This window comes from Cyanistes caeruleus, chromosome 10, assembly GCF_971803275.1.
Source record: "Cyanistes caeruleus chromosome 10, bCyaCae1.hap1.1, whole genome shotgun sequence".
Classification (NCBI taxonomy): Eukaryota; Metazoa; Chordata; class Aves; order Passeriformes; family Paridae; genus Cyanistes; species Cyanistes caeruleus.
This window is the reverse complement of record NC_141710.1, coordinates 8,963,364-8,983,313: the sequence shown is the minus strand read 5'-3', so window position 1 is coordinate 8,983,313 and position 19,950 is coordinate 8,963,364. Positions and strand designations below refer to the sequence as shown.

At 40.5% G+C, this 19,950-nt stretch overlaps 1 protein-coding gene and 2 long non-coding RNA genes across 16 annotated transcripts in view; 1 reads left to right on the top strand and 2 right to left on the bottom strand.

The window, feature by feature from the left end:
• The window catches only part of LOC147651284 (uncharacterized), a 178,642-nt gene extending 178,028 nt beyond the window's left edge, over window positions 1-614 (bottom strand). For 6 of the 12 annotated variants that reach the window (XR_015274682.1, XR_015274699.1, XR_015274691.1 and 3 more), the window contains exon 1: window positions 290-614. This is a non-coding gene — a long non-coding RNA (uncharacterized LOC147651284). The remainder of the gene's footprint in view (window positions 1-289) is intronic. The other 6 variants (XR_015274697.1, XR_015274694.1, XR_015274684.1 and 3 more) reach the window with 6 other exon arrangements.
• LOC147651283 (uncharacterized) lies at window positions 606-7,527 on the top strand. Its single transcript, XR_015274704.1, has 3 exons — window positions 606-2,102; window positions 2,972-3,009; window positions 6,781-7,527. It is a non-coding gene; the product is annotated as an uncharacterized LOC147651283 (long non-coding RNA).
• A 4,008-nt stretch (window positions 7,528-11,535) lies between these two features.
• Window positions 11,536-19,950, bottom strand: part of NYAP2 (neuronal tyrosine-phosphorylated phosphoinositide-3-kinase adaptor 2) — a 132,698-nt gene continuing 124,283 nt past the window's right edge. For 2 of the 3 annotated variants that reach the window (XM_023933213.2, XM_023933214.2), the window contains exon 8: window positions 11,536-12,053. In XM_023933213.2, coding sequence (XP_023788981.2) covers window positions 11,826-12,053 — 228 coding nt within the window. In that variant the 3' untranslated portion in view covers window positions 11,536-11,825. The remainder of the gene's footprint in view (window positions 12,054-19,950) is intronic. The other variant, XM_023933216.2, reaches the window with a different exon arrangement.

The window sequence follows — 19,950 nt, the reverse complement described above, 5'->3', positions numbered from 1 at the left end:
TCGAGACCAAAGGCCTTGTCACACTGCATAATGTTTAAATTTTTTTAAAAAAACCAACAAAAAACAATTAGAAGTTCACCCCTTTTCAAAGTTCACCCCTTTTCAAAGGCCAAAGAATTACACAGTCGGCAGAAAATACAGGCCAAACTCATGAGGCCGCTCCTGTAACTGATGTTTGTATTCCACGGTATTTTGTTAGCTTGGACAACAAGTGTCAGGAAAAAGGTTTAAAGACTTTCCCAGATGATGCTAAGTCTCCCCTGAAGCACAAAGGAACTCTTTCACAGACCTAAGCCTTGATGATGATGTTTTCTCAGTGGTGTTTGGTGCTCGGCCTGTGGGCCGCATGTCCCCAGTGACGACTGCCAAGGCCGCTCCTCTCCTATGTGGGCCCGTGAGGGAGGTGTCTGACAGCGCCTTGCACACATCCACTAAACCACAGCACAACCTTACAGCAACAGCTCGATCTTAGCAGCTGAGTCACAACCTGACATCTCCCATGACCATTTCCAGCTCTCCAAAGATCGTGAGGAACATCTTATGCAAGATATCCCTGTCTGGGATCCAAGATCCAGAGATCATGTCTCATGCTATGCATTAACAGCATTGCCCTTGTGCAGCCATCCCCTGCACCGTGTTTGCACTGACAATAATGGACCAAATTTTCAAAACCAGAAAAAACTTCCCCAAAACTCTACATTGTTTTCAGAGTAAAAATATCTGTATCCAAACCATATCTTGACTCCACAGTATCACAGTCTTGACAGTTTCATGAGGGCCATGCCTCAATATGGGTGATGGAGGGGCTAAAAACACCTGAAAATTCTTTCCCACTTAGTTAATCCCTACTGGGTTTATTTTTTTACTAATTATTCTGAATATCCTTAGGTCAGCCTTAAATTTTAACAGCATCTTGGGCTGTTTTCCTGGGTTTAACTCCATTAAATACAACAGTGGTAAATGTTTATCTTCTCCCTTCTAGTTTGACTTCCTCCACTAAAGCATATTCAGTCTGTTCATTATTTCATTTTTTGGGGTCACGTCTTCTCTCTTCTATGGTGGTTCAAATTGCTGCATCAGCTTTTCTTCCACCTGATTTTGTCCTTTTCTAAATATTCCTGTTAATCAGTTCAACTATTAAGTTTCCAATGATATGATGAGTAAAAGCAGAGCAGGCTGGGGTGCAGGTAGCAGTTCAGAACACCAGCAAAGTCCAAAGCAACAGGCTTTCTTTTGCAGAAAAAGAATTTCTATCTTACTGAACAGGCCATGACACACAGCATTTTTTTTCTGCCTCAGTTTTTAGTCGCATAATTTTATGTGGTCACAGAGACAGCCACTTCTCATGAATCTGAGGGCTTGCTTTAGGGTTTTCTTGATATTCATGTTGTCCTTTGACACTATGCCCACAGCCAGCTCTTCTGAAAGACCACACTGTGGCCACTGTCCTGGTGTTTATGTGTCAGTGTGTCATGCTCTGCTGCTTCAAATTCCTGTCAGATTTTTTTTTATTTCATGGATCATGTAATCATTTTGCAACTCATTTCAAAAAGAAACAAGGTTTCTAGTCTTTCCTACTCCGAGGTTCTAAACTTGAGTAACAGCACCAAAAATGGTGATTTTTTCTTGAGTTTTTTTATTAATATGCAAAACCTGCTTAATGTTAAAATCCATTTCAAAATGGATAAAAAAAACATCCCACTAGCAAAATTAATCTTAGGATGCACAACACTTAAAAATTGCTTCATATTTTTAAACAAAAACAGAATTTTAACATCTTTTTTTCTGTTAAAACAAATGTCTCTAGAAAAAAAGACTTCAGTTTCAAATTTTCTAATCAGTTGTACTTCCTGTTCTTTGCATTTATTTTCCTGATATGTCCTATCATTTATAATATGCAAAGAAGTTTGTTCCTCTTTCTCCTGTGAAAATAGAGAGTGATCCAATTAATATTTTCCCCAAAGCTAGGCCTGAGTGTTGCAGTAATATGAGACCACAAATTGCCACGCTGCTGCAAATCCTGCCAGACCAGACAGATGTGAACATCCTTCCCTGCACAGCCAACAGAGAATACCAGCCTGAAAGTCACCTCCAAGCACATAGTGAGTGCTCTGGGCCACCAGAGGTCCAAGAGCTGGAACCAATTCCCCACAGTTAGCACATTCTAGGATCTGTGTCACACTATTTCACATTTGGGAGTAAATATTTTCACCAATTTTAAAAGAGATATAAACCAAAGCATAGTTTTAAGATAGGATCCTCAGACTGACTGTTTTTAAGATCCATGCTTGGATGAATACTGCACTAAGAATACCTTTTTCATTCTAAATTCAGAACTGCTAAGTGTCCCCACATGTTCTTAGGCCACAGTGATAATCTCTAGTTAGGACTTATGAGGAGGGCTATAATGTAAGAAAAATCAATATTGTTATTTTAAAGTGTTCAGCCATGAAAGATCAACGGTTGAAAAGACCAGGAACAATCAATTTCAATGAGAAGTTGATATTGGGGAACAAGGCAGCACAGAGATAGATAAAGATTGAACTGATAGGAAAGAATATTTAAAGCACTAATTAGTTACACTGGAGCTTAATGCCCCTCAGAAGAGTTTTTAAAAGAAGACTGTATCTTAAAGTTTCACATTCCATTGCAGAACTACATCCATCAAATAGCACTTGACATCTGTGACATTGAAAACTATTTTTTTAAAAAACAATAATAATTTGTTAAGCTAAAGCGTATACTGCTGTTTGAATTCTGTGGGAGCATGTAATGTCATTTCTTGAACTCTCTAGAGGAAAGTTACTCAGAGTTACTTAACTAAGTAAATAACTGCCAAAATCTATGGCAAAGTAAATGGCATCTTCAAATTGGGATTCCAAGCTGGAGCTGTCATAACATAAGATTTTCTTAATGCGAAGGGCCTGAATACCAAAAAGACACATGACCCTGTTTTCTTGTTCTTCTATAGGATCACTTGGAATCAGGTGCTCATTTTGGTTTTAAGAGGTACGTACATACATAAATAGATGTGTGATAGGCCCATTCCTTGTCATGGAAAAATAATTTATCCCTTATTTCAAAGGGTTATGGGAGAGTGTCAGGAGAATAAAAGTGTATAACAAGACTTACAACCCCAAAACCCAACACAAAAGACGCACAGCAAACTGTGCAGGAATGTGGAGAGCATCTATAAGGTGCACACTGTGGAAAATGGGATTGAATTCAAGAATGGAGAGAAGAGGTAAGAGAGTACTGAAGGTTGAGGTCTTCAACATCTTGAAATGTTCTCTGAAACAGTGGGATAAGTTGACACCAATCTTTCATTAAGGCTTTGATTTACCTTTGACAGTATCAAACAGCCACTAACAGTCTACCCAAAGATAAATCAAAGGTGTATGAAATATTTTTGGTCCAGAATAAAAATAAGAGTGTATTTGTCTATGCTAGAACAGCAGTAAAAGTACCATTAATTATTCTTTCTGGCTGTGTTATCTAATGCTCTTCAGTCAAGATAAAGTTTGAAGGACAGAGAGCACTTTTCCACAAGCATAAATCCAAAGTCAGCATTTTGTCCAATTTCCTATTAATTTGTCATGGAAACAGTATGAAACTTCCCTAAAATGTGCCTTGAACTAGCAGAATATGTACATTAAGTGCCATATTTCACCACACTGAGACACTAAACAATCTTTCCTTTCCTTAAACCCACTAACCTCACTTGGCAGAGCTCTCATTTATCTTGTGGACATACTGAGAAAGAAAAAGCTGAGTGAAAAGCGCTATGTATTCTTTCTTCCTCAGAGAGAGAAAGACAGAAAGGTGATTTATGTGCTGTAGAACATTGTTAACATAAGCAGTAGTATGTCTGTGGAAATTAAATAGATAGTAAGAAAGCTTTCTTATGGAAGTAAAGAAAGCATGAACTCAAATTTGCTTTTCTATTGGATTAAAATTTGTCAGAATTTGAAATTTCTTTTGGTACCAAGTTTCAAAAAGATTATTTGTGCTTGAATTCCTAAAACAGATGGGAAAAAAAGGAATATGAATCTTTTGGCAAAAATAAAAATAAGAATCAGACATGTTACTTAGTTCATTTCAAACCCTGCTGTTATGAAGGGCTTTCAGCATTTCTCTCAGCCATAGATTCAGAGTATTAATTCAGACAGTGTACTGGAGATTTGTACTTGTCTGTATCTACAAAAATAGGCATAAGTGATGAAACGAGAGGAGCTTCCCAGGATAAATGAAACAGCAGCAAAAGTCCAAGGAAAAACTCATGATAACTGGTCAAATTCACAATTTCTGTCAGTCCACAGCAGTAAATCTGTGGCACAAACATTGGCAGGATCATTCCAGCACTGTCTGTGCAGCACCTGCTTGCAAGGGCTCACAGCAATGCCCTGGTCACACCTGCAGGCACACCTGCACCCACAGGGCTGGGCAGTGCCAGGGCTGCCCCCAGCTGCTGCTCGGATCAGGTGCCTGCTGGGCTGTCCCTCAGAGGTCACCACCGCCTTTCTGTGGTGCTGCAAACCCAAGGGAGTGCTGCTAGCTGCACTGCAGAGGGTATTGAGTGGCCTTGGTGAGCTTAAATGACCCTTCCAGGTGCTGATTTTCAACCCTTTGACCCTGTGTGCAGCACTGCAGGTTTCCCCCTGCTGACTGCTGCTGCACAAGGAGTAGAAGTCTGGTTTTTATTGAGGCTGATGGCATTGCTTGCAACCTTGAGTACTCTGAATAGGTTGGATCCCAGTCAGTTTCAAAATTTGTCCTCTTATTTGGACATACTTCCAAATTAGATACCTTTAAGGAAGCTAGGACAAATATTCTGTCACCATGGCCAGGGATATGGATGGCCAAAGTATGGGGGAGAAGCCTTACCCACGATGAGTGTGGAAATTGTAAGTGACACGGGACTGTAAGTGTCAGAGGATGAATAAACACTCTCAGGTGGTGCCTGGTCATGAAACACGTAGCCCAGGGAATAACTCATCCTGTCAGTTTATTCTATCTACAACATGTGCCACCACATCCCACACACAGGGTAAGAGCCAGGGAAAGAAAGTGTGGGCTTCTTGGATGGGCCACATAGCTCAGCAGAAACTGTGACAAAATTCTCAAATGGGCGTAAAAGCCAGGCAGAAAGTGAATGTCTTTGCCTGCTTAGCCAAGGACATTTTAGCCTCTTTAAACTTAATAAATAAACACGCTAGCCATTCAGTTGTTGTGTTTACAAGAACAGTAAAAAAAAAACAACCTGAAGAACTCGAGAAAGAATAGAGCTCTGTGGTAGAAGCTGGATTCCACAGGAGTTAATTTGAATTTCCCCAGCCAGCTGGAGCCTGGGGAAAGCTGATTTTCCAGTACCCTGCACCTTGTAGAATCATTTACACTTCTCAAGTGGATGTAAAACCACGCTACAGACACTAACACCACCATTTAACACCCACTTTGCAGAGGTGTTAACGTCCACAGAAAGTATAAGGTCATGGAGAGCAGGAGCGAAACAGTCAGGAGCGGCTGCTGAGGAAGTGCAGGCTCCTCTCTGCCCCGGGGGCTGTCCCTGCTTCCCGAGCTGCTCACCAGGAACCCGGCACAGGAGGCTCCTCCTGCCCGCCGTCACTCGTGCGAGGGAAAGGAGCCCTGCTGCTCCCTGCAGGGTCACTGTGCCTGGCCTCAGGGACACCCTTGTGCCGGAGGCTGAAGCTCGGTGTTTCCTGCCGCATTCCCAGCCTTTCCTCTTTCTCCAGCCCTCTGTGAAACCTGCTGTGTATAAACCGAGCATTGATAAATCCTGCTTTCTAAAATGAAATCAGTGGTGGTTCATCCTCCTGCTCTCCTCGTATGTTTTCATGAGGCCTAAAAGAGCACAGAGCCAGCTGAGAACAGGAGAGGTAGAGAACATTAATGGGAAAGAAAAGATGATGGGAACTCTTGTACTTACAAATATATTTCCAAAGAACATCCTGAAAGAAAGGATTGAGATAGATAGAAGGAGACAAAAACCCATGAAAATATACCACAGGTATAACACTGAAACCACCACCCACCCTGGTGCCAAAAATCTCAATTAAAAGGTGACACATGCGTAACCTTGTTTTAAAGGAAAAGAAAAAGCACCATAAAAGAGATGTTGACAGGTTTAGAAATAAATGCCAAACGTGTTCAAGTTTTGCCTTTGAGCAGTGTTTCTTTTCAGTTGTCTTTTGTTTTTGTAAATTTTATTTGGTTTCCTGCAGTTCCCTTGCCAGCTCTGTGAATGCTGGCCATAGATCTGAGAGATGTTGGCCCATCTTCCCTCTAAGGGCTGCCTGACTTCCCTGCTGGGCTCAGGGCAGGTTACTTGTTCCAAAGCAAGACAAGCCCCTCTGTGCTTTAATTGCTTCTCAGCCACTCTGGCACCAGCTGAGGTCACTCCGAGTGACTGCGGGGGAGAAACAGCAGCAACTCCAGCCAGTGGTATTGTGATGGCTTTCAAAATGCAAAAGGAGCAGAGACCCAAGATAGAGCACTGCAGGCACCTTTCCACTTCTAAATAAATTTAGAGAAAATACAAGTGTAAAACTCAACTGTTGCTTTTTATGGACTTGTCTCCTTTTAATTTAAACCTCTTCTGTTTAAAAAACAATGTTTTTAAACATTAAAATTAAAAGTGTTTCAGCAGTGGCAAAGGAAGAGAATACACATATTTCAAATAGGAAAAAGTCTGAATTTGCCCCATATTTATGCTCCTTGATGCATTTGGCAATGTTTCCATTTCATTCCTTGTTTGTTCAGGTGCTGCTGTGTCCAGAAGTGGTCAGGCATGTCATGTCGAGGAAGGTGAATGTGGGAAGTCATCATGGCAAGCCCTTAGATACAAGCTAGGACACAGGACTTTGTGAACTGTATCACTGAAGAGCACAGACATGAATCTGACAAACTGACAAAATCTCTTTTCCTCCTTTAGGCCTGAAGAAATTCTTGTAAAACACGTTAATTTCTAGTCATCCTTATGGGGTCTTCATGCAAAACATAGAGCCTGTGAGAAAAAGACTAGACTTTGATTCAGAGCATGAGTCTCTCTGAACATTGTGTCAGGGATTAGGGAGAGGAAGAGGAGCATGAAGAGGTAGCAAAGTTCTTCATCCTATGTATGGGTCCTGTCAATGGGATTGCTGCTGAGGAGAGAGGCTGCGCCTTGGGGAAAGCAGGGGGCCCTTGGCATAGGGAAGCACTTGGAAAGCCCTTTCTGGATCATTTGCAACCTGTCCCAGAAGCAGATCCTGCTGAAGACAAGCAAAAGCTTCCTCCCCCTGTGCACTTCTGCATGCAGATCTGTACAGAAAAGTAATAGAACTTTTTTGCATATTAGAGGCAGGTTTTTTTCATGAAAGGAGAGAAATATGGTCTCAGTGCCACAGCAAGAGCATAACTGTTTCTTACTGGGTTCTTTATTAACTACTTGTTTACTTGTCCTTGGAAATCTTTTTAAATTAAAAAATGCCTTCCTAAAAATATTAGGGAGGATGTCTTCTTAAAAAAGTTGTGGAATTCCTCTGCAAGGGCTGAGCTTTACATCCTAATGGGACTAAAGCTTTTGTCTGGAAACAGGAAGATTACACTTACTTTTGAGCAGATTTTTTAGAGCTTTATGGAGAGTGTGATAGGTCCCTCTCCCATTTGTAAATATTCTGCAAATGCAGATCTTTGAAGGGGGTGTCTTTGAAGTGAGCATCTGCCATCCCAAACTGTGAAAGGTGCTTAGACAAAAATTTATCTGCTCTTCAGAGAAATCTTATTCTAAGGATTTAGTTGAGGATGGCACTCATGGCATTAGATGCAATGAGGCATGACTTGCAAATACTAACCTATTAAAGCAATTAATTCATTTCCTCCAACAAATGGTAAGATTAAAAATGTGCCTAGGGAATGCTATAAATATACATCTATGACTCGACTTTTCTTCCCGGGAATCTCTGGCTAATCCCTAGCGAATAACCTGTCTCTAAACTTAAACTATCAAATGAAAATGAACAGCCAAATATTTTAAACTATTGCTTTTTATTATAATTACACCGGAGCACAAATAAATAAGCACTAAATTATTGTAAAATATTGTCAATGCACTAAAGAAAGCAGAATTGATCTTCAAACAACATCTTATTACTTCAGAAGTATCAAAGTACATTTAATTACATCTTACCTAAAAAAATCACGTACAAAAATGAAAAGAAAATTAATATGTATTTATACTGTGTATATAGAAACGGCTAATAATATATGATTACAGTTAGCCTCTAGCTACTCCTTAGTCCTACACAATCTCAGGCACATACCTGACAATTTCTAATGATATATAAAAAAAAAGCAACATGACATTCAGTTTCAAGATATTGGTAAATGTATTACATTGGAATGAACACAGAATGATTTCATTTTATTTAAAAACCCTGTCATTTAAAAACATAGTGCCATTGTCCACTTAAAAATAAAAAACCCAAACCAAAAAAACCCCATACTATTTTATACCATCTGCTTTAATTTGTCAAAAGGAGAGATAAAGTAGACATACGTTGGCTAATATACGTAAACACATTTTTAGTGCAAGAATAACAAGACCTGTGACTTTACTGTGCTTTCTTGAAATCACAGTGCACCTTACACAAATTGCTACACTATAATGTTTAACTTCAGGAGTTTAAAGCAAAATAAGTGCATACCAAACAATTTCATATATACAGTCTCCATAAGTGTGTGTATATATGTGATCTGTATGTATATACAGATTGCATATTTATACAGACTACAGCTTTAATGACTGTGTGTAACTAAGCACTGTCATTCACCCTGTGACACAGAAGCTGCTGAGACAAGAGGTGAAGTAGGAAACGTTTGACAGCATTGTGGTGGCAGCTCTCGGCAGGACGATGTGCCTTTTACTCGAGCCATGGGGTGGGCCAGCAGCCACAGGAGAGGGCAGAGCCTGGGTCCTGCTCTGCCTCTGTCCCTGACCTTTGGAAACTACTCTGTCTGAGCCTCACGTCCCTCCGCAGTAAAACGGCTCTCGCAAGCATGAGGTTCACATTTCTAAAGTGCTTTGAAGGTAAGTGCTAAGTTACATTTTACTTTTTCATGTTGTCGCACTTTAAAACAAAAAGCCATTGTTTCCATGGGATACAATGGAGGTCTGGAAGCACGTGGGCAATTATTTAGGAAGGACAACATAAACAGTGTTGAGCAATAAGAGCAAAACAAGGAGTTTGCGGTAGGCTAAGTGTACAAGCAAGTGAGCTTAGGACAAGAATGCTTCAATTCCCTGATCATTATTCCGATTACATCTTGATATGGAAAGGACACGATATGAACAAACACTACCAAGCACTGACACCGCCTTCCCCCAGCAGCTGTGCCCAGGGTCTGCGCCGCCAGTGCCGCTCTGGCAGCCCGGCTTTAAAGGAGCTGCTCCAGGAGGAAACCAGTGAGGACAAGGACTGGCAGAGCTGAGTGAAAGCCGGCTTGCATTTTGTCACCAGTGACTTTGTGCAGTTGGGGGAAAGGGCTGAGCTAAGTATTTCACACATGGATATGGAAAATTCTTCTCTTGCCACATTACGAGGAAGAAAAAGCATGAACACTTGCTGAATTATGAATCTGTTATCTCAACAGATTTCTCATGACCAACAAGTCGTCTTCTTTCTAGCAGATTCTGGAACTTTGTGAGATCTCTGGAGTTTTTCTTCTGCCATTTTCTTTCTTTGAAAAAAGAGAATAAGCAGAATAAACAGTTGGTGTCTTTTGGATGTAACATGTTCAAAGATTCCCTCACAGCTTCTGGGTTTTTTCATGTCTTCTGTCATTTTGGCTGTGAGGGGGTCTTCAAATCTGCATTTCAACTCTGTACCTATTCCAGCCTTTGTATATTCATAACACACCAATATTTGACGTATGTGGATATACGTATGCACACATCTATGGGTATATATAGATACATGCATATATACATGTATATGTGTGTACACATATGCATATATACATATACGATAATGCTAATATACATACACACATATAAACACACACTTCATCTTTTACAGAAATCTCAGTTTGGACATCAAAATATACATTAGTTAATTAGTTATAAAATATTTAAAAACTTTATTTCAGAGGCTGAAAAGAAACTACTACTGATAAAACATTACTGAAACTCAAACTTTAGCAATATAGATTACAAAAACCTTCTAAAATTTGTTATTTTTGGTCTTTTTTGATCAGCAATTGCAGCTGTGGCAATGCTGTCAATACAATTTTAAAGAAAAGCCAATATAACAAGAAGTTTCAAACAACACACCTTTTCTTCTTGGCGAATATAACATTAAAATGATTGTTTTAAAGAGGGAATTTTGTACTACCAAACTTTAGACACATAGATAGAAATTTTAATATACAAAATATATGCCATAGATCTCTTTTCCCCCCTACTCCACCGCAGTACAAGTTTCCCTCGTCCTCAACAGATCCTTTTGGAAGATATTTCACCACACAGATTTCACCCTCATAATCAGCATAAGCCATCTCTTTCTCCCGTTAAAACCAGGAGGTCATAATTCTTTGGTCATGACATAATATTCTGTTAAAATGGGTGTAATATAATACAGGATTGCAAGCCAATTCCAGAAGCAGCCAGGAAGAAGAAACGGCATAGCCGGGAGAACACGTTACATGGGCTTCTGCTTCAAAACCGCATGAAATCAAGAGGGATTTCCCAACAGCCTTTCAAGGGCTCTGAAATCCAGCCCAGAGAAACAACACAAGGAAATCTGACACAGCATACGTAAGGATGTGCTGCAGGGTTTAAAAATAATAAACATGTAAACATTTTGTCGCCTTTGTTTTCTGGACCGTCGGTAAATGTGGGCAGGGACGGCGGCTGCAGTGGCACTGCCTCAACCCGCTGAGCGACCGGCTCTCTCCGCCAAGGGCTGCACAATGCTTAGTCACAGTGAACCATGGTCTCTGCTAGTCAAAGGAACGTCTTCAAGGAAGAGATTCTGTCGCAGGCTTTGCTGCAGAAAATTTAGTTCCTTGGCCAAATCATTTTAGTAACAGGTTCATATAAAACCAAGGACAATTTATCTGGTTACCATCATGGGAAAACAGATGCAGAACAATTAATACTTTAAATGCAACTTGGGCATCTGCACTGAGCACTTGTATTTTCAGTGCTTGCAGGTTTGCTGTTTTCCACCAGAAGTCTCTCCTTTGTCCATCCCACCCCCCAAGCTAAGGACATCTAACAAGTACGACTCTAGTTATCTTCTACAGCCCTAGCACCGAGCTGTTTTGTACATTGTCCTCTCCAACAACACGTACAACCACATGCTTTTGTACAGAGGCCACATCTAGGCAGGTCAGAGAAATAAAATGGTGGCGGTGGGAGTGGGGGTGAACAGTAGAATAGAACATAGAAAATAGGTAATAAAACAGTATAACAGTAACATTATATAGTAAAATTCTCCATAAATTTTTTAAATTTTATATATATATATATATATATTTATATATTTAAACAGTGTATTTGTTTGAGTGTTTTCAATATATTGGTGAAATATTTACATTTTGATATCTTCTGGATCCAAAAAAATCCTGGGTAAATATGTATGCCTTAATCCAGTCAGAAACTTAAATATCTCTCTTGATTACAGGAGAGCACTGTACCAGTGGGTTTTTTCCTAGGAAGTTCACCACCTGTAGGTAAGTCTGAGGTTAGAGCCTTTGCCTTTTGAAGAAGGAAGGCTACCTGTCCTTGGTGCCACACGGTGGAGAGGACATCCTCCACAGGCCTGTCAAATCGCAGTGTCCCAAAAAACAGTTTGTTGTTTGGAATAAGGAGGAGGGCTGTATTTCTTGGTCCCAGCATTCTTTTTCCAACTTGGCAAAATAGGCATGCTGTCCTGTTTGCAGAGTCCTTTCTCTGATTTCTGTCGAGCTTTGATCTCTTTGCAAAGGCAACGCTTTTTCTCAATCATGTCCAGCATTGTATGGTCCCCTTGCAACCACTGCATGCACGTCACCTATTGGGGGAGGTGGATGGAGGGAGAAAAGAAGAGGGGGAGGGAATGCGGGAAAGAGGGAAAAAACATACAAATAACTGTCTTGGTCATAGATTAAATATGTTTTTTCTTTGCAAAGTTAGCTTTCTCTTATTTGAAACACTCTAATTTTATGAACAAATATCTCAATGCCAACAACAGAAACATAGTTAGTCATTAATTCTAACTGCTTCTTGAAGAAAAACAAAAAAGAGTAATAGACAATCCCTGTTTTAACTTTTCCAGAGCACTAAAATCTAATAAAGATAAATGGTTTTGGCTACCTAGCATTGGTTAGAATTTGAATGATAGAATAGATCCTAAAAAGGCACATGGATCTTAACAATATCCTTAAGTTGTGGAAATAAAAAATTCTACACACTGAAACCCATGTTTTATATTGCTTTCCAAATTCAATCTCTCACATTAAAAGCAGGGTGTTAACATTTCTTAGTATTAAGCTAAATATAACTGTTAATATTTTTTTTAAATTGATTTAATGAACTCCGTGTGAATTATATGGATTAACCTGTCCTACTCTGTGATATTTCCTTAACTGGAAGGCACCAAGAGTTAAGAAACTCCATGTTTTCATGTATGTGGAATACTGGAGAGTGTGATCCTGATCCAAAAGGGGAAGTAACATATGTTTAGCTGTAAGTACATGTCACAGCCCGTCTGAAGCTGAGAATGTCACTTCATTTGAGTTCAATTGGGAGTTCACAACTTAAAATGTGTCTTCAGAGGCTTTAGACTGGAAGAGAAATCAGTAATAGTAAACTCTTCTGAAAGGGTTCATTGGTTTTGGATAACACCGAATACCTGCAGCTCAGGAAACTTCCTCTCAACACTTTGCAAATTTGAAGTGATGTCTTGAGTGTGTCCCCACATTTATTTCCTAAGAGTTAAGGATTTGTGTGTAAGTAAATACACATGATATAGTCACAGGGGCTGTCCAGGTACATATCTGCTCTTGTCATGAAAATGAACATGTACAGCAATACTTTGGCAGAATTTGAGGTTCACGAAGGAAATGTATCTTTATTATTAATGGTATTTGAATACATTTAATAATGCATATGCCTTTCATTCACTAGTCTTAGACTGCCAAGCATGAGCATACACTAAGTCCCTAGAAGTGGGGCCTGGTTTGCCTAGAATCCTCTAAAGAACCTTCTTTGGATCTCAGTAGTTTTTGTGTTCAGCTTGAAGCATATTTAGCATTATTGATAATAGATTAAGCAAATGTTCAGATTCATAGCAGAAAACAAAGCAAAAGGAATAAATTTAAGAAAGCCTACCAGACAAAGTAATAAAAAATTTGTACACAAACAGAAAAATTAATAGAATATAGAAATATTGGTATTTTTTTGTAAAAAAAAAAGGGGGGAGGGCAAAACAGGATAAAAGAATTTTATCACAAAACCATGCTTACCTTATATACTAGATAGTACTTTGAGTAAAACAATTTACACCATAATATGAATTTTGTTCTTGAATGTTCTTATGAATTTTGGATTACACAGGTAACTTATCTGCAATGTGTCCTCCTGAATGGCTGAGCCATTTCTCCAGGAATTCTGCTGTGCTTGCTTTTGAATACTTATCTTTCATTTCAGGCATGACCTAATGTTTAGTGTGGTGCAGGCTGCCATGAGGCACAGCATCTGCCATGGCCATGAGACTTTTTCTCTTTGGGTGCCCAGGCTTGGTCCAAAACTCCTTGTCTGAACTGGAGATGCTCCCTTCCCACCCCTCAGCTTCACTCCACTCACTGGATCACTGGAGAGGCTCTGCCTGACCCAGATTTCCTGCCACAGTGGTGGGTCAGTACTTACACAGCAGTGTCTTCAGCTTGGCTGGGTCCTCCTCCATGGGGAAGGACAGGGACACAATCTGCACACAATTCATTACACAAATATTCACCAGCACAGCGGCTTCTGCGCCGGGCTTGACAACGGCTCTTGAGCATGGATTTCCTCTTGTAGGCACTGGGAAATACCTTCTCTGTTATAGCCCATCATGTCAGGCAGAGCGTGTGCCAGTGCCACTCCCCACAGCACGTGGTGTGCTCCAGCCACCAAGTGTCACAAGCACCCGTGACAGCCCCCGTGAGTGTCACATCCACGTCACCCCCGTGAGAGTGTCACATCCACGCCACCCCGCTCACCACCGCGCTACACAGGGTGCAGTGCCAACACGCCTTGTGGTACTGACCTCCTGCATTCAAGGAGGTATTCGAGGGGACAGAAGCAGCATTTTGATATGCTGATTTCCAAAATGCCAGTTGCAACTTCCCAAAGATAGAAATGGAGTTGTAGAAAGTATCAGTTACACAGACACTCTGCCACCCCCTGCAAAACAGCACCTAAAATATACCCAAGAGTAGGCAGCTCCAAAATCCTTTTTTTATACTGGCCACCGTATTTTGTTACAGTTAGTGAATCATTTACTGGGAAGAATTTGAATTTTCCCACTCTCCCAGACAGAGATTTTCAAGTCTACTTGGGATTTTTTTAATGCTATTTTTGTTTGATGGCTAAGTTCTTCCTATCAGCATCTTCTTAAGGATACTGTCCACTTGGCACAATCCTCTCCTGGAACTGCATTCACTAATAGTGTGTGCAGGGGAGACGTGTAGAACTGGGATGGGCAAAGTCGTTTGCTAAAATGCACCAAGTGAACACATACAATGTTAAAAGGACTGGGGGGAAAAAAAGCTTTAATATTAAAATTAGCCTAAACATTAAAGGGTTGTTTTTGATAGTTTTGCCCATTTCTTTAGTGTTTAAGTGCAACAAAATAAAAATATTAGGAACAAAGATTCATGGCCACTGGAAGCTGTGGGACAGACCTGGGAGGAAATTCCCACTGCAGATCAATGAACTACAGACATGACAATAACCATGTTAATGATATGAAGTTCCAGAGCGTTAACTAAACTTTCAGTGTATCCTAGACAAAACAGGCACTGAGGCTCCTAGGCCAGGACTCAACACAGCTGTTTAATCGCAGTAAAAACCCTCAATGAATTCAGTAGGGCTACTGAGGTGTTCAAAGCTAATGTGTTTAACACTGCAGTCTTAGGCCTAATCCTCCCAGTGACTGAACTGATGGCACTCACACTTGGTTCCAGCTCTAATTTTTTTCACATCCTCCCTCCTTTCTTGGCTTTAGCCTGCTCCTCTGCTCGTGCACCAGGCTGTTAATATCCCTGCTACATCATAACAAGGAATTTGTTCAGTGTGAGTGGCACAAAAAGTACTGATGTTACAACCTAATTTATGGAAAAAAGTAAAACATTAAAAACATTTTACAGCTATACAGCTCTCCTGGGAAAGATCCCATTGTGCTTGAGGAAAGGTGCACATACTGCAGCACGTGAGAGCTTGGCTGCAGATGTGGATGTACACAGGCACAAAATGCATCGGCAATGGAGCTAACAGCCAGCAAGACAGAGCATAGGATAGGAAAGCTTGGTTCTGACCAAAGAATCTTGGCCCAAAGCTTCAGTTCTTACTGAAGGGGGAAAAAAGAGCCATTAACTAAAGTCAGGATTGTAAGGGACCCTCTGGAGACTACAGAATGTGCATCAGGTACTATGTCCCATAATATCCTTTGGATTACAAAATTTTCTGATTAAACATCAATGTTTGTTTTGATGGAATTTTTACTCATTAGATTATTCAAGATATAGGATGCCTTTTATAAAATTTTTATTTCAAATCAGATAGAGTAAGAAAGTGAAGATAAACATCAGGGAAAGTCCCAGAAGTTTGGACATTCACCAAGAAGGTTTTGGAGGTAAGCTCAATTCCCTGTTCCTAAGCAGGCAGTAAAAGCTGTGTGATAACTGGATGTGTAGGAATGTGACTGAGTGCAAGAGTAAACCAGGATGTCTGACAAGTTCTTGGTAAACACAGATTAATCATCAATCTCTAGTTGTCCTTCAAAAATGTTCTTCAAAGCAAATGCTTGTTCCAAACTTGCACATCAACAACAAAAAGTAAGAAACTCCTTCTACTATACAAAACTGTATATACTTTTCCATACAGTATGAATCACCAACTTTGCCATCTTTAGAAGAAACCAGTCTATGCTGCCACCTTACTTTTACTATTTTCTCTCAGCTTTCTGATATTTTTTTATTTCCAAAACAGTGGAAGTAAATATTATTAAGATCTTTTATGTACTCTTGGGTTCTATGTTGATAGTGCCATGGAGCAAGAATTAATATTATAAACCCATCTTCAACTAAGATAAAACACCTTTACATATCCTCAAAAAAGGCAAATTGAAATCTTTCAAATTATGAAAAAGGTCCCTTCTGGTGGGTTTTTTAATGCTTTATGAAGGTCAAAGAAACAAGCTAGACAAAGTAGTTCCCTTCTCTGCGAAGCGAAAATGGTACGTTTTTGTGTGTGCCTACATTAGCAGTGGGCCTGACCTCATACCTCATCAGTTTGAAATTTCATATTATTCCAGAAAGATAATTAGCAGTCCCAATGGTTTCCAAATACATGTATTGCTTAAATTAGATTGCCCTGAGCTAGACCACAGGACAGTCATGGAGCAGAGGTTTGATGGGCAGAACACGTCCAGTTCAATTACTCTTGGAGGCCAGGGCTTGAAGCCAGAGGTCAGTACATGCCATAGCTCTCTGCCACATCAGAATTTACTGGCAAAAGCACATAATCTCAGGGAAAACTCAGAAGAGGCTTTGGGGAACAGACAGTGACTCACACTGCCAGGAAGCCCCTGGTGTCACAGTGGACTATTTCTGTTTTCTATTGCCCTGGCCCTGCCTCTGCCCTGCCCTGGGCATCCCCCCATTGCTGCTGGCCCTCGCTGTGCCGTGACACTGCACCAGCACATCCACTAAAGTGCTCAAAACACGGGTGTAAAGAGAAATGTAAATGAATATGGTTCATTCCCTGTTCTTAACCAAGCAGGGTAGTTTGGTTTGGCAGAGAGTCATACTTACAGATAGAAAAAGAATAAAACTATCCAGTGATACAATTAAGCAGATGGACACAACTTTACACACAGCCTAGCTGTGTAGAAACCAGGTCTAGAAAACATCTTGTGTCTTTTTGTGGATGAATATCCACATTATGAGGTCAGGCTCTTGAGTCCTTCTGGAACTGGACTGTTGCTATAAGGAGCACCAGGCAAAATGCATCAGGACAGGGCTGTGCAAGTTCCTGAGCACGTGAATGACGCTGAAAAAAGACATTGTGATACCTGTAAGTTATATACAAACCAAATTATCCCATGTAGCATAGCTTTTCCAAATGAAAAACATGAGGGCTGTGAAAAGAAAAATCCATGAGCAGAAATAAAAATATAGAGTGAAACATTCTCATCACCAGGCCTGGGACTCTCTTTGTTAGCTGTGAAAAATTTTACTTATTCATGTGTTACATAAATATCTACATAAATATATGGATGGATAATTCTCTCTCTTAGTAAAAAGACATTTTGTGCTACGTAAGTCCCACACATATCCCCTTGTCCCAAGCCAAGCCCTAGGTAACCTTGACCCTGAACACTGGGCAGGCAGGAGACAAGAGGAGAGCAAGTGCCAGGAGCAATTCTGCTCCTCTAATGTCAGGCTGCTGGGGTGAAGTGTGGTATGAGGATAAAGCCATGCTAATTCCCAGTGCTAAGAGGTGTTTCAGGAATCCTGTCATTGAAGGTGCACTATAATTTTTTCACATCAGTGCCCGTGAAAATATGTGCTGCTAAAAATGCCATGTGGGAGAAGAAATACCTGAAATGTTGTACATAGCTCTATTAGTAGTCACTAAGTCTGAAAATGTTGACAATTTTCATTTATTTTTGAGGAACCCTTTCTAACATTTGAAGTGACCACACAATATTTCATGCTCTGGACCCTGTGAGCAGTGTTCTTTTGTGGTGTATAAACTTTTGATGACCTAAAAAATATATCTTTCACTATAGTTTATATGAGGGCTTTAGACAACACCATATCCTCTTCAGCTGTTTCTCTTCATGACATCCTGGCTGTTAAATTTTTTGCTTGCCTTGTTTTAATGCTGTTGGCTTATTTGACATGGAATTGGAAGCTCTGGGCAATAGGAGAGCCCCCTGATTCAGTTGTGTTTCCATAATTTTTTCCTAATAGCCTAGGTTCCCACTTATTGTGCTGAAAATCTGTAGGTTATGGGGCTGAGGAAGATGCTGTTTGCTTCTGGCCCTCATGAGCATCTCTCTCTCATGCTGGATGAGAAGAGAGACTGACTCTAAAGAATGGGGAAAACTACAGCACACATCATGGTTGTCATATAAAAATATCCTTTTCTTTGTCAGAACTGCATAACACAGATAAAAATAAAAGCCCAACAGCTGAAGTGAGGCTGTAACAGAGTGATCTTAAACTAACACAAAATACAATGAAATAAAAAGGCAGCAGGAGGAGATTATTAGAAGTGTCTCCTGGATCTGTAAGCAAAGTGGTCTCTAACAGTGCAATCTGTGTGCAGTGCTACACATCATTCAGCAGAGCCAAGCATGCTGGTTTGTTTTGGCAGGCTGCAGTAAATGAAGAAGAAAGGCTTTCTGAAAGCCACTTACCATCCTCTGGGAGGAAAAGGTACTCCCTCCCTCATGCCTGTTCTCAGACAGGAGTTTCCAAACTGTGTTTCCCACGGAAACTCTTGGCGGCACTTTCTCTGGTGCAGATGGCTCCCGGCCCCCTGGCCAGGTAAGGTATTTCCACTGGGAAGGTGTGAAATCCCACTCCTAGAAGGCAGTCCTGTGCCCTGGGGAAAGCGCTGGAGGGCTTTGTTAAACAGCAACTGTGATTCGCTATCTGATACTCGGCTTGACGTGCAGGTCCTCTCAGCACATGTTCGCAAAAGGGGAGTTGTCCAAGGCAGGAAGGAGTTCAGCCAGAATCAGGTTTCAGAAAATCTGAGCAGAGACAGCCTCACCCATTTGAAGCCAACAGGAATTTACCATCTGACCTCATGGGTCCAAGAATTTGACTACAGTTTGCTTAAACAAACAGTAAAAATAACCTCAATAAAAACGATTTTAAAATACTTCAGAAGAGCACTTTGAAAGTTATGTTGGGCAAGATTTCTTTTGCTAATAGCTATAACCATTGCATTGCTGTCAAATGTTACTTCCAATGGCCACAAAAGTCAGTAAGTCAGGATAGAACTACAGGCTAAATTTGCAGTCATTCCCCTCTCTCTGACAGGTATTCTGGAGGAATATTTTCATGAAAGACAGCATAACTTGGCCCAGGTTAGTTACTTGTTTGTACAGCTTGGTACTGCTAGCCCACTCTCCTGTTACTGTCAAATTCAAAACAACAGTTGATTATTAATACAAAGGTGAGGAAAAGCATCAGTCTGTTCAGGAACACACAGGATGTGCAAGGTGAGCTGTGAAAGCAGACACTCTCCATGCAGTTTGGAGTGCCTGGGAAGGCTCCCTGGGGACAGTGGACAGCAGAACTGCAAATTCCTCCCTAGGAGGAGTGCCCCAAGTGTTTTCTGGAAGCTTTCCTCTGATGCCAGCAGCCACATTAGAATGATCCTGTGCATTTACGTTGTTGCATTGCAAGCACAAGTGCACACACAAGTTGCTTAGCACTACACAGTCTGCCTTTTTTGACCTTTCTTCCTTTCAAGGGACACAAGATCAATCTCTATTTTCCCTCTAAGAACATGGGAAAGAATTTCCTCATCATACTACTTGTTTATTTCAACAAAATGTGTAGGGTGAACACTTAGTAATTTTACCTTGTATATATTTAACACTAAAAGCATTCACTGACACCTGCTATTTCAAACTATAAAACAGCATAGGCAACACATTTTAGGGCTCTTATAACATTTGAATTGCT